A 14,784-nucleotide genomic window follows, 5' to 3' on the forward strand; every position below is an offset into this window, starting at 1 on the left:
GTTACTTATTATTATCAATACTGTGTCTCTTCCTCTAAAGACAGCACTGGCTCATTTTCATATACAGGGTTGAGTCCTCCCCTCCCCTTCCTCCTGGCACCAAATACTGGCATCTGTCCCAACAGCTTTCATTCCAGCAATCCTCAAATTTCCCCCAATTAAAAATTCTTAAAAAATAAATACAGACAGGATTAATTAATGGTAAGGACTGAAATGGATGGGTGTGCTTTATATCCGATTGGAGAACTTAATAGAACTGATAACCCTCCCACAGTATAAAGAAGACACGTATCTACTCTCAGTAGCCAGTGGACACAGCAAAGAACCATGAAGTCATTCCATTTAATTCAAAGTTTGCTCCTGTTGAACTTGGGTAAGTGTATCCAATGCACATAAAGAATAAATCTGGGTTCTACAGCACAAATGTATCTTGGTTAGTTTGGATATTCACATGCTCCTGACTTTTGAATAATAATCATCTATAGACCAAAACAAAATCTAATTTTATCCAGAAAGGTCAGATCAGCAAGGTATGGTGTGTACATGAATATGCATTATGATATACTTATACCTTAAAAGGAATCTTGATTTTTATGATGCCGTTTTTATTTCTAAACTACACTGTTTACACTACAAATAATTCACTCTACAATATAAAATGTCATTCCTGAACCAGCAAGTGTATTTTTTAGTTGTAATATTGGTGTGTAGGTGCATCTCAGGTCATTTTGCCTGGTCATGTGCTTTCAGAAAGAGCCATCACTTTAGGATGGAACTGCTTTCTGACAGGCTGTTGTTTCTCCTACTCAATGTAACTGAATGTGTCTCAGTGGGACCTGGATTTACTATTGAGTGTTGTTCTTAGATCTACCAGGCAGCTGTTATCTTGTGTTAGGGAGCTGTTATCTGGTTACCTTCCCATTGTTCTTTTGTTTGGCTGCTGGGGGGAAATGGAGGGGGTGATATCACTCCAACTTGCAGTACAGCTTTAAAGAGTGAGTGAAGTTTATCAGAGCACAAGCCGCATGACTGGGGGCAGCTAGGAAACTGACAATATGTCTAGCCCCATGTCAGATTTCATTAAATATACAAAAAAAATCAGTTTGCTCTTTTGAGAAATGGATTTCAGTGCAGAATTCTGCTGGAGCAGCACTATTAACTGATGTGTTTTATAAAAAAAAAAAAAAAAAACATTTTTCCCATGACAGTATCCCTTTAAGTCAACTAGAAAATCATTTAAAGGGGTGGTCAGCCTATAAAGTGCTACATAAATTAAATATACCTGTACCTGACTCTAATTGAGATGTTTGTTCCCTTTGTCATTAAAGGGGAACTATTGTGAACATGAAAATGTACTATAAGCTTCATCTCACTAAAATAAGAAACTTTCTAAATATAATTAATGACACCTTATGTACTGTTTATGCAATAATCAAGTTGGTCTTCACTCTTCTCCTCTGAGCAACCTGTTTCTCTTCATTCCCTCTTCATGCAGTAGGTGGAGTCAGTTTTTGATTGACAGATAGGTATAATACATCCATTGTGGGGGGGGGGAGGTTTTGCACCCTTAACCGAGGTGCTCACTCTTTAAAAATAACTGGCTCTGATGGAAATCCTGTTTCTCTGTGTTTGACTCTGTTATTTTGTTACCTTTTGTTTGTACTGGAGTTGGTTATTTCAGTTATTCTGGGAGCCTTTCTAGGACCCCTTGTCCAGCTTGGGGAAGTCCTATTTCCATATCTGGGAGAAATGTTTAACTGGGTCAAGTTATGCTGTAATTGGATTGATTAGGATAACTTTGATGGCTACAACTGAGCTGTTTCGACAGATATTGGCATCTCAAATAATGGTCAAGTGTGATTTCAGTGGTTTAGTGGCTGGTGTACTCCCCGGGAACTGGGTATAGAATGTGTGTGTGGTAACCGAGGATGCCTAAATAATATGTAGTTTCTACAGTTGTGCAAATTGTGTGAAAACCCAGCCATCACCCAGGGATTTCACCTTAGTTGAAGTCCAAGAACATGTGCCTGAAATGAGGGAGGGCATCATCAACTCATAATGGTGCACTTGGACCTCTTAGATGTCCTACAAAAAGGTGGAGCCCAGAGCACTCTAAAAAACCAAAGCCACTGTTTTTCCTATGTATAAAGTATATACTTTGAGGAGAGGCCCCTCTGTAGCTGATTTGTCACTGCCTTGGAAAAGATCACCCTGCCTCAAAGACTGTGGCTTGGTTAGTTGAATTAGGAGTTTACCACCTCTAGGTTTAGACTAACTGAGTGGCATAGAATTGTAGTAATAATTTGGTAAAGCCAGATCCCCTTTATTTACAAAAACTTGAAGGGTCTTCCATCTGATCATTCACCATTTTCTGTTCCTATAAATTGCTGTATATTTGCGTATACAACTTTTAACTATACAGTCAAGTCAAGGAACATCTTTCTCAAACGGTGAATATAACATTCACTAGACTCTACCAACTTTCTACTGACTTAAAAGGATTGTTAGGGGCATATTTATAGAAAAGTAAAAACATTTTATTTACAGTAGGGGGGTACATTATCCCTTATAAGACATGAGTGATACTCAGAGTTCCCTGTATAACTCAGCCTGCAGCCTTGTGCCTTTATATGGTCACAGAACAACCCCTCAGTGACTTCTAATATCCTTATCATTTACAGTAGGGGGTACATTATCCCTTATAATACATGAGTGATACTCAGAGTTCCCTGTATAACTCAGCCTGCAGCCTTGTGCCTTTATATGGTCACAGAACAACCCCTCAGTGACTCCTAATATCCTTATCATTTACAGTAGGGGGTACATTATCCCTTATAAGACATGAGTGATACTCAGAGTTCCCTGTATAACTCAGCATGCAGCCTTGTGCCTTTATATGGTCACAGAACAACCCCTCAGTGACTTCTAATATCCTTATCATTTACAGTAGGGGGTACATTATCCCTTATAATACATAAGTGATACTCAGAGTTCCCTGTATAACTCAGCCTGCAGCCTTGTGCCTTTATATGGTCACAGAACAACCCCTCAGTGACTTCTAATATCCTTATCATTTACAGTAGGGGGTACATTATCCCTTATAATACATGAGTGATACTCAGAGTTCCCTGTATAACTCAGCCTGCAGCCTTGTGCCTTTATATGGTCACAGAACAACCCCTCAGTGACTTCTAATATCCTTATTATTTACAGTAGGGGGTACATTATCCCTTATAATACATGAGTGATACTCAGAGTTCCCTGTATAACTCAGCCTGCAGCCTTGTGCCTTTATATGGTCACAGAACAACCCCTCAGTGACTTCTAATATCCTTATCATTTACAGTAGGAGGTACATTATCCCTTATAAGACATGAGTGATACTCAGAGTTCCCTGTATAACTCAGCCTGCAGCCTTGTGCCTTTATATGGTCACAGAACAACCCCTCAGTGACTTCTAATATCCTTATCATTTACAGTAGGAGGTACATTATCCCTTATAATACATGAGTGATACTCAGAGTTCCCTGTATAACTCAGCCTGCAGCCTTGTGTCTTTATATGGTCACAGAACATCCCCTCAGTGACTTCTTATATCCTTATCATTTACAGTAGGGGTTTGGATAATAATGATTAATACTGATTACAATATCATCCTAAACACAATAATATTGGATTAGAAACCCCTCATCCAATTGTTCCTCCATTAACACAGATGCAGCATACTTTGTTATCATTTACAAGATATTGTCTTATTTTTACAGAGAAAGCAGATGAAATTCATGCTGTTGTGCCAAATGTAATTCCTGATAACCCTAATCCCAACCCCCTATAACTAACACCTAAATTTGCCTTGTGACAGATGTTCCCCTAAGAAGAATAAAGGTACTGCTAGTTATAATTGATGTCTTTTATATTTTGTTAGGGATCTTTGGATTTGCAGAAGAAGATCATGAGCCAAGTAAGTATAGATTCATTGACAGAGAATTTGTTTTAGCTGGGGTCAGTGACCCCTATCTGAAAGCTGAAAAGAGTCAGAAGAAAAAGGCAAATAATTAAAATCAACTACAAAAAATAAAACAATAAAGACAAATTTAACTTTGCTTAGAATTGACTATTGAATATTTTATGATGATGATTTATTAACATACTAAAGGTTTACTTAAAAATAAACCACCCCTGCACTATATAATGCATACTATCATGTTTTACCCACAATACTGCATTCAAGACCCTTCAAGAAGTAAACCTTTAAAAGAAATGAATGTAAAATTGATGATGGTGCTATTCTAAGCACTTTTGTAATTTACATTCATTATTTATTTATTTTTCATTCCAAGATATTAAGGGATACATGTGCTGTTAATATGAATGCATTTTGTTACAACAGCGCCACCTGCTGGTCAGTTTCCCACCAGTCTGACCAGCAAGTAGTCAAGGAAGTTGTCAAGGAATGAAAAATAAATAAATATGTGAATGTACATTGCAAAAGCGCTAAGAATAGCAACCTCATCAATTTTACATTCACTTTTTGTAAAGGTTTACTTATTCTTTCAAGAGTTATAGCAACAGGACTGGATGAATGAAGAATTTGCTAAAAGTTCTCCCAAGGTCTCCATGGCCAGTAGTCCACCTAAACACCATTTTTCTATCACAGAAAAATAAACAGCAGCATCTCCTCTCTTCTAAAGTTGTATGACTGTGTAATACTTAATCAAGGCACAACTGGGGAAAAGCGTGATATCTTCACCCAGCTCATTTTAAACAAAGTACAAAAATGTACAGTTTGAGCACTGGAAGGGGTGATGAGGGTATATTTACATCCAATCCCCCCGTAATTTTGTAGTAAAAGGGCACCGATCAGTTTCCCCACTGGTGGTTTGGGCTAATAGAGCCAGCACTTTGGGATAAACAATAACTTTTTTGTAACAAAAACATTAAATGCCTAATGAGTGCTATGCCACCTGCAATGTTTGGGTACAAGTATGCAAGCATTTTTAGGTCAAATTTTAGAGCTACTGTATGTGAGGTTTTTTTTAGACTTCGAATGAACTCAAATGAACTCACAACTCATGTTTTCCATGGAAAAAAAACTCGAATCAGTGAGTTTGGGGTTAACGACCTAAAAACTTGAATTGAGTTTTAAAGAAAAAACCTCCAAAAAATACTCGAATATCATAAAGGCTATTAACATCTTCAAATGGTTCTAGGGAAATCTGCAATTGGCTCCTACGTGACCTCGACAGGTTTTAGATGGTGTATTTTTGGATTCAAGCTATTTCTAGGGTCGGGGTATAATACATTTTTGACTTAAAAATAACCTCCAAACTCAATTTTTTTTGTGAAAAACACAACTCGACCCTCAATAAATCTGCCGCTTAATGTCCCAGATTGTTCATTATAAGAATGAGTGTAAGAAAGCCCCAGCACCCCAAGGGCAGTGGCTGAATTTGTATCTAAAATAATCATCCATTCTCCACTGGTGTTTATATTGCTGGCAGAGAAAAGGGCATGTGTGACATTAAGCTTATATTCTAAGCAGGAATATGTTGCACTGACTTGTATTTTACTTTCTTCTATGGTTTCTCCCATTGATGCAGCTTGTGGAATGCCTAAGATGGTCAGCAGTCGCATTGCAGGTGGGCAGGACGCAAAGAAGGGGGAAAATCCCTGGCAAGTAATGCTGTGGCTTCCTGGAAGACGCCATTGTGGTGGATCTCTCATCAGCAGCAACTTTGTTGTGACCGTAGCGCATTGCTTTAATGGGTGTGTTTTCATGTATTTGGTTACTCTTTATAAGTGTGTGTATTTGTTGACATGTCAACTCCAATATATTTGTCAGGAGCCGCCCTGATTTAAGTACTTTTCACTTGGTCATCTACAGTGTAACCTTATCTACAGTGTAACCTTATGTTATAGGATGTACATAATCAATATCTTACCATCCACAGGTCCTAAATCCCATTTGCTAAATGAAAGGGAACTGGGAATTTCTCTCCATGGCAGTGCCTCCACCTAGTGTGATCCAGGGATTCACCTACGTGTGGCCCCACTAGGAAACAAATAATAAATCACACACATGCAACAACCAATAAAACTTTATATAACTTGTCAGAGAAGTAAAATGCAAATACAAAATATCAATAACACCCCTGCCCTGGGGCTACCTGCCCAAATACCTCTCCTGTTGGAAAGAGGCAGTTGCTCCCACATAGCAGCACATGCACAACACCTGTCCTCACACAGGGGACACACTCTGGAGCCTTTTGCTACCCTTCCTCAGGGAGACTCACCAGGGCTCATACAGAGCTGGTAAAGGCATCCACAGCATCTCCATCTCCTCAAGCTGGGTTCCCAAGCTCTCCAAGCCGAGCAAATAATGCTGGCTTTAATCTTCAGGGCACAGCTCCCAGCACTATCTGCAGTGTGCTTTTTACAGTGAAGACCTTATTATGACCTTTGCAATTGTTTTCATAAAATACACAAAAAATGCATGTAAACTAATTGTGTATGTTATTGTGTGCATTCAGTAGAACTTTGATTTGACCTTTTTTTATTTCTCTGTTTATCATCATTTTCTCTAAAATGGTTTCCTCTATTTTCTCTATCTGCTATCTCTTTTTATAGCACCTACAACCCATCCTCCGTTATCGCTATTCTTGGGGCCTACAAAATTACTGGAAACCTTAAGGAGGAAAATGATGTTCCAGTGAAAGCAATTTATGTCCATCCAAGTTACAATGCGACAGATCTGAGTAATAACATTGCCCTTGTAGAACTTTCTCAGAGTGTGGCCTTCACAGACGTCATCCTTCCAGTTTGTCTTTCTGCAACTTCCACCCAATTTACTCCTGGTCACAGTTGCATAGTGAGTGGTTGGGGAGACCTTGAGTTTAATAGTGAGTAGTTATTCAACTGATATTTTGTTTTACCATGTATATCTTTAAATCCTGTTAGTATAAGAACTGTTTAAGTACTGTTACTACTAATTATCATTTTTCAGATATCAAATGTCTCTTTCCTATAGAGCTTTAATGATACTGCTACTTTTGTAAATTCCAAATGGGAGCTGCCATTTTACATGTCAGTGACATAAGGTTTGCTAGGAAATGTAGTTTACTCAGTTTCAGGTACACAAAGGATTGTACGAGTTAAGTCATGTGTAGAGGGCTAAAGCTTCACAGTAATGACATATTTTCATAGATAGGAAGACCAATATCCATCCATTAGATTGTAAGCTCTGCAGGGAAGGGATATCTTTACTCCTGTTTCTCTTAAAGGGGAGTAAATTCAGCCATAGAAGTTGATGAAAATTTTAATTATAAATGCAATAAAATTCACAAATGAGAATTCTACTGATCAACAGCCTCATTATAAATGCAAAAGAATTGACCAATGAGAATGCTGATTCCCAGCACCATGTCAATAGCAAAAACATTAAGAAGGAAGGGGTGGGACCCTTAATATCAGAGGGGGTCAGCTGAACTGTTGTTTTTTGTCTGTCTACACAAATGAGGAAACAGTTAATGAAGGTTTTTTTCTTAATAGTCTCAATTTTAGTAATACAACTAAAGATGCATGGTTCGCACATGAGGAAATTCAAAAGAGACTAGAACATGTTAAGATAAACAAAGGTCCAGTGCCCGATGGTATTCATCCCAGGGTACTTAGGTATGATTGCCAAACCTCTTTACTTAATTTAACAGGATTCATTGAGGTCTGGCATGGTGCGGAGAATCTGGCAAATTGCTAATGTGAATCCCATTCTCAGCCTCAAAACTATAGGCCGTTTAGTCTGACATCAGTGGTAGGAAAGCTTTTTGAAGGGTTAATAAAGGATAAGATACTGGACTTCATAGCAAATCATAATACTATGAGTTTGTGCCAGCATGGTTTTATGTGTAATTGATCTTGCTAGACTAATTTAATTTCTTTTTATGAGAAGGTAAGCAGGGACATTGATTCTGGGATGGCAGTGGATGTGATCTACTTAGACTTTGCTAAAAAAAATTGATACAGTGTCACACAGAAGGTTACTGATTAAATTAAGGAATATTGGCCTGGAACATAGTATTTGAACCTGAATAGAGAACTGGCTTAAAGATAAATTACAAAGAGTGGTGGTAAATGGAACATTTTCTAATTGGACCAGTGTTATTAGTGGAGTATGGCAGAGTTCTTTACAGGTCCCTTGCTTTTCTACTTGTTTATTAATGACCTGTAGGAGGGCATTGAAAATACTATTTCTATATTTGCTCATGATACTAAATTGTGCAGAACTATAGGTTCCATGCAGGATGCTGCCACTTTGCACAGTGATTTGACTAAATTGGAAAACTGGGCAGCAAACTGGAAAATGAGGTTCAATGTTGATAAATGCAGGTTATGCACTTTGGCAAAAATAATATAAATGCAAGTTATACACTAAATGGCAGTGTGTTGGGAGTTTTCTTAAATGAGAAGGATCTGGGTTTTTTTGTAGATAACAAGTTGTCTAATTCTGGGCAGTGTCATTCTGTGGCTACTAAAGCAAATAAAGTTCTGTCTTGTATAAAAAAGGGCATTAACTCAAGGTATGAAAACATAATTCTGCCTCTTTATAGGTCCCTGGTGAGGCCTCATCTGGAGTATGCAGTTCAGTTTTGGACTCCAGTCCTTGAGAGGGATATAAATGAGCTGGAGAGAGTGCAGAGACTAAGCGCAACTAAACTGGTTAGAGGGAGGGAAGACTTAAATTAGGAGGGTAGACTGTCAAGGTTGGGGTTGTATTCTCTGGAAAAAAGGCGCTTGCGAGGGGACATGATTACACTTTACAAGTACATTAGAGGACATTATAGACAAATAGCAGGAGACATTTTTACCCATAAAGTGGATCACGTACCAGAGGCCTCCCCTTCAGACTAGAAGAAAGAACTTTCATATGAAGCAAAGTAGGGGGTTCTTCACAGTCAGGACAGTGAGGTTGGGGAATGCACTGCCGGGTGATGTTGTGATGGCTGATTCAGTTAATGACTATAAGAGGGACTTGGATGATTTCTTGGACAGACATAATATCAAAGGCTATTGTGATACTAAGCTCTATAGTTAGTATAGATATGGGTATATATAATTCATGTGAAAGTAGGGAGGAGTGTGTGTATGGATGCTGGGTTTTTATTTGGAGGGGTTGAAGTTGATGGAATTTGTCTTTTTTCAACCCAATTTAACTATGTAACTATATATGGAGATAATTGTGTAATTTTGAAAATCTTCATTATAAACTCAAAATCAAACATGGGGGGATAAAATATATTCCACTCAAATATGGAGAACTCTACCTGTGGGTAAGCCTTTGCCATCGGTCAGAAGTTCAAGGTACACTGTAGCACATACAACATCAGAGTTACTGCTTCAAAAGTGCTTTAAAGCCATTGAACACCCAGCCATAACACTATCCCGCAGCGCCCCCTTGTCTTCTATAGAGGTTGCCAAAAAACTTTATTATAGATTCAAGAAAATGGACAAATAAGAATTCTACTGTTTAAAAACTTCATTATAAATGCAAAAGAAGTGACCAATGAGAATGATGATTCCCGGCACTATGTCAGGCATCTTGCTGTTATCTTACATATAGAGATATCAATGACATTTTTTCATGATTAAATTTGAAATCAAACATGGGGATAAAGGACATCTTTGTAATATATGTATATCTCTATATGTAAGGGAGTAGTGCAGTCGGGTTTACATTCTCTTTAAAAAAATATCCAATTGAAAATGGATGTATTTTCCCTAGATTTTAAAATTAGTTAAAGAAAAAGTTTTTGCCTTTAGAAGCAGGAAAAGCAAAGAGTGTTCTGTATGCTTTAATAAGGTCTGTTTTAATGATGTTAATAGATGCAGATCACGGTTTACAGCTTCACAGTCCTTTTCATACCATGATTTTCTCTTCTCACAGGCACAAAACCAAAGCCTGTTATTCTGCAAGAGGTGGAAATGCGTTTGATAAGTATTGAGCAGTGCCGGAGTTATTACGACAAAGGGCACATTGGGCATATCATTAAAGATGGCATGATCTGTGCAATGGATATGCAAGGCATAAGAAGCCCCTGTATGGTGAGTGATGTCACTTGTGAGCAAGAGGGTTGCAATTCAATATTGCCCTTCCCTGTAGTTGAATATGAATAAATTATGGTTTCTGATCAGGACACTTACAAGAAATGAAGTTGCTGGAAATTTCTAAAGAAATTGCAAATACAAACATGGCAGCCTAATACAACAAAATAGTAGTGATGAGCGAATCTGTCCCGTTTCACAGAAAAATACGCGAAACTGCGCAAAAATTCACAAAATGGCGAAAAGTTAGCAAAACGCATTGCAGTCAACGGGCGTAAACTTTTTTTACGAACAACAATTTTTCATGCGTCCAACAATTTTTCTCGCTCCAAATGCATTAAAGCCAATGGACTTTTTTTTGTATTGGGGCATTTTTTTCTCTGATACTTTTTTGTTGCAGCAAATTTTTCTGCTGCAAATTTTTTCATGCAGTATTGCAAAAAAAACATGAAAAATCGCAAATGGTGAAATGTGGAATTTTGCTGCTAATCCAGGGCAGATGGAAAAATTCACCAATCACTACACAATAATGTAATTTTGTAAATGCCTCTTTAACAATACAAACTACATCCAATATTACAACATTATGTAGTCATGCTACAGCTTTTGTTTTTGGACTTCACCCTTAGGTACTGAGCTTTAGAAGGATCTAACACACAGGTCATTACTAAACTAAAAGAAATATATAATGGTAACGCATTAGAGCATTTTCTAATTTGCGTAAAATTTGGAGTAAGATAATATATTTGCCTTTGTTACTTCTTTAACTGATATCCTGCTCTTTGCTAAAATAGAATTTGGAGAAAATGTTCACCACGTTTCCCAGCCGAAAAACACCCATAGACTTCAATGTATTGTAACAAGAGTCAAAAACGTCCCCTGACAGATTCGCCCTTCACTTCAACAGTGACAAATTTTGGTTACAATGCAATGCTCATGTTATACCTTTTTATCTCTATTGCCATTTATTCCTAAAATGATTACGATTTTTTCTGTTCTTGACAGGGTGATGGTGGGGGGCCACTGGTCTGTTATGAACGTGAGCAGTGGTACTTGGTTGGAATTGTGATTTTTGGATTTGGATGTGGGTTTGGACACCCCTCAGTGTACACTTTTGTGCCTGCCTACAAGAACTGGATTGAGAAATATGTTGCCTCTAGTGCATCAGGAAGCATTGCATTAACACCTTGGGTAACACTTGATTTCATGAACACGCTGCCAGTTGTTCAGTCTCTGAGTTGGTGAGTTCCGTGTTTGATTCACTTTACATTTCCATTTATTTAATTTTCTTCCATTTTGGTAACTCAAGTCATATTTGATATACAGTAGTTACTCAATAGTCGAACTTGAAAAAAAAATATGTTGGCCATTGTCAACTTCCCGTACAGGTGATACTCACCTAAGCTTAGATCTGATCATCATTGTGCCATGAGTAGAGGGCTCCACTTACATCCGGTGAATAGAGAGAACTCCAAATATTGGCTGGGGATTGAAGAAAAGGACCACAGCAAGGTCATATCTCCTCCCACTCACCCGCATGCAGAGTAGTCTTTAAATGTAGACGTTGTTCATATCTTTGTGACATTTCATTGCAAAGTATCTCCTAACAAACACTTCATTTATCATAGGTCTTTAGTTATAATTTTTAAAATATGTCTTGCTGTCAGGGATTGTAATGCACATGGGATAATACACCCCTTATGTGAACTATAAAGAATGAGTTATGTAAACCCACTTTTCCGATATAAGTGCAAAATGATGAGCAAGAACAAGTTTGTAAACTTAAAATAGGCTTCAGTATGTTCATAAAAAGACACAAGGCTGCAGGATGAGCTATACAGGGAACTCCATCACTCATGTATTATAAGGGATAATGTACCCCCTACTGTAAATGATAAGGATATTAGAAGTCACTGAGGGGTTGTTCTCTGACCATATAAAGGCACAAGGCTGCAGGCTGAGTTATACAGGGAACTCTGAGTATCACTCATGTATTATAAGGGATAATGTACCCCCTACTGTAAATGATAAGTATATTGGAAGTCACTGAGGGGTTGTACTGTGACCATATAAAGACACAAGGCTGCAGGCTGAGTTATACAGGGAACTCTGAGTATCACTCCTGTATTATAAAGGATAATGTACCCCCTACTGTAAATGATAAGGATATTAGAAGTCACTGAGGGGTTGTTCTGTGACCATATAAAGGCACAAGGCTGCAGGCTGAGTTATACAGGGAACTCTGAGTATCACTCATGTATTATAAGGGATAATGTACCCCCTACTGTAAATGATAAGGATATTAGAAGTCACTGAGGGGTTGTTCTGTGACCATATAAAGGCACAAGGCTGCAGGCTGAGTTATACAGGGAACTCTGAGTATCACTCATGTATTATAAGGGATAATGTACCCCCTACTGTAAATGATAAGGATATTAGAAGTCACTGAGGGGTTGTTCTGTGACCATATAAAGACACAAGGCTGCAGGCCGAGTTATACAGGGAACTCTGAGTATCACTCCTGTATTATAAAGGATAATGTACCCCCTACTGTAAATGATAAGGATATTAGAAGTCACTGAGGGGTTGTTCTGTGACCATATAAAGGCACAAGGCTGAAGGCTGAGTTATACAGGGGACTCTGAGTATCACTCATGTATTATAAGGGATAATGTACCCCCTACTGTAAATGATAAGGATATTAGAAGTCACTGAGGGGTTGTTCTGTGACCATATAAAGACACAAGACTGCAGGCTATGTTATACAGGGAACTCTGAGTATCACTCATGTATTATAAGGGATAATGTACCCCCTACTGTAAATGATAAGGATATTAAAAGTCACTGAGGGGTTGTTCTGTGACTATATAAAGACACAAGGCTGCAGGCTGAGTTATACAGGGAACTCTGAGTATCTCTCATGTATTATAAGGGATAATGTACCCCCTACTGTAAATGATAAGGATATTAGAAGTCACTGAGGGGTTGTTCTGTGACCATATAAAGGCACAAGGCTGCAGGTTGAGTTATACAGGGAACTCTGAGTATCACTCATGTATTATAAGGGATAATGTACCCCCTACTGTAAATGATAAGGATATTAGAAGTCACTGAGGGGTTGTTCTGTGACCATATAAAGGCACAAGGCTGCAGGCTGAGTTATACAGGGAACTCTGAGTATCTCTCATGTATTATAAGGGATAATGTACCCCCTACTGTAAATTATGAGGATAAAAGGAAGCAATTAGGAATATAAATTCCAGATACATTATTTATATGAGCTGTGAAGGACTACAGACTGGACATGTTACTCATCCCTTTAAAGTGATTTTGACACTGAACTAAAAATAATAATGTACATTGAAAGTTACCTATAGGTCATGTTGGTAATTTTTCAATGTTAGCTTTGCTTTTGTGAGTAATTGTTACATGAAGTTTCTTAACTTGACTGTCCCTTTTCAACCTGTCGATAGAGTTTCTAATGCTAACGGCCTCCTGCTGCACAAATATGGCAGCCCCTTTATGAAGAATCATGGGGAGCAGATAATGTAATATCATCAGGGAAATAATTTATACATTTATAAATGTCATGCAAAGACAAGGTTCGGATTCGGCCGAATCCAAAAAAGTGGATTCGGTGCATCCCTAGTTATGAGAGATGTAAAAAATCTGGTGTCAAAATCTCTTTACATTTAAATAGAATGTTCTCATTGTAATATAAAGCTATTACAGATTTTATGTGTTTCTTTCTAAACAGGTTGATCCTACGGAACCCTTTGTTAAGTCTAATGCTGAGCGCTGCTACTTGGCTCCAATGGTGAGGTGTGAGCAGAAATACTGAAGGATTCTACGTCTTCTTAATAAACCATGAAGCCCTGTTATCTATTAGCGTTTCGCTGAATGTGTTAAATGTCTGTGTTATGTTTATTATTATGATGCAAAGCAACTGTTATTTCATCATTGGAGTATTTATATATTGATGATTTAATACAGTATTTCCCTTATAAATTAACATCATGCCTTGATTTTATTCGACATTCTATAACTATATATGAAATTTTGCAATAAATCTCGGTGTACAAGAACATACCCTCAGACATTATATTATAACCACATTTGCATATTTATATCATGCAACAGAAAACCAACACTGACAGCATTACCTTAGATTATGTGTCCTACACTGCAAACAAGGCACTTGAATAAAATAATATTGAACGGCATTTGAGGAGAACTTAACCTTAAAAATGAATATCGCCAAAAATGGCATATTTTAAATAGTGAACTTATTGCACGAGGCTAAAGTTTGAGCTTGTCAATAGCAGCAATGATCCAGGACTTCAAACTTGTCACAGGGGGTCACCATCTTGGAAAGAATTTGTGACTGAATGTTGACAGAAGTAAAGCTGGGTGAACGGGACAATGAGGGAGGGTAACCAGGTCAGGATGGGGGGTAACAAGGAGGACTTTAGACAGGGCTGGAATTAGGAGCAGGCAGGCCCAGGGCAGCAAAATGCTGGGGGCGACATGCCCATCATCTCCTGCCTGAAGGACTAGTCTTCCCATCTCTTCCTCCTTGGTGCCGCCTATATCCACTGACACACTGCCCTTCTGTTCTGTCACGTTTTTATTTAAGTTTGGGGCTACCCAGATGCTGCTGTTGAGGAGCGCTAGCATGCTCAGACAGGC

General features: G+C 38.1%; 1 protein-coding gene across 1 annotated transcript; it reads left to right on the top strand.

The window, feature by feature from the left end:
- The first annotated feature begins 279 nt into the window (after window positions 1-279).
- LOC108703884 (chymotrypsin-like protease CTRL-1) lies at window positions 280-14,107 on the top strand. Its single transcript, XM_041577086.1, has 7 exons — window positions 280-373; window positions 3,926-3,961; window positions 5,601-5,766; window positions 6,628-6,899; window positions 9,938-10,095; window positions 11,101-11,336; window positions 13,853-14,107. Exons 1-7 carry the CDS (start codon window positions 328-330, stop codon window positions 13,914-13,916), a joined length of 978 nt encoding a protein of 325 aa, XP_041433020.1. The 5' UTR covers window positions 280-327; the 3' UTR covers window positions 13,917-14,107.
- Window positions 14,108-14,784: the final 677 nt, after the last annotated feature.

This window comes from Xenopus laevis, chromosome 9_10L (genome assembly GCF_017654675.1).
Source record: "Xenopus laevis strain J_2021 chromosome 9_10L, Xenopus_laevis_v10.1, whole genome shotgun sequence".
In the NCBI taxonomy this organism is placed as follows: Eukaryota; Metazoa; Chordata; class Amphibia; order Anura; family Pipidae; genus Xenopus; species Xenopus laevis.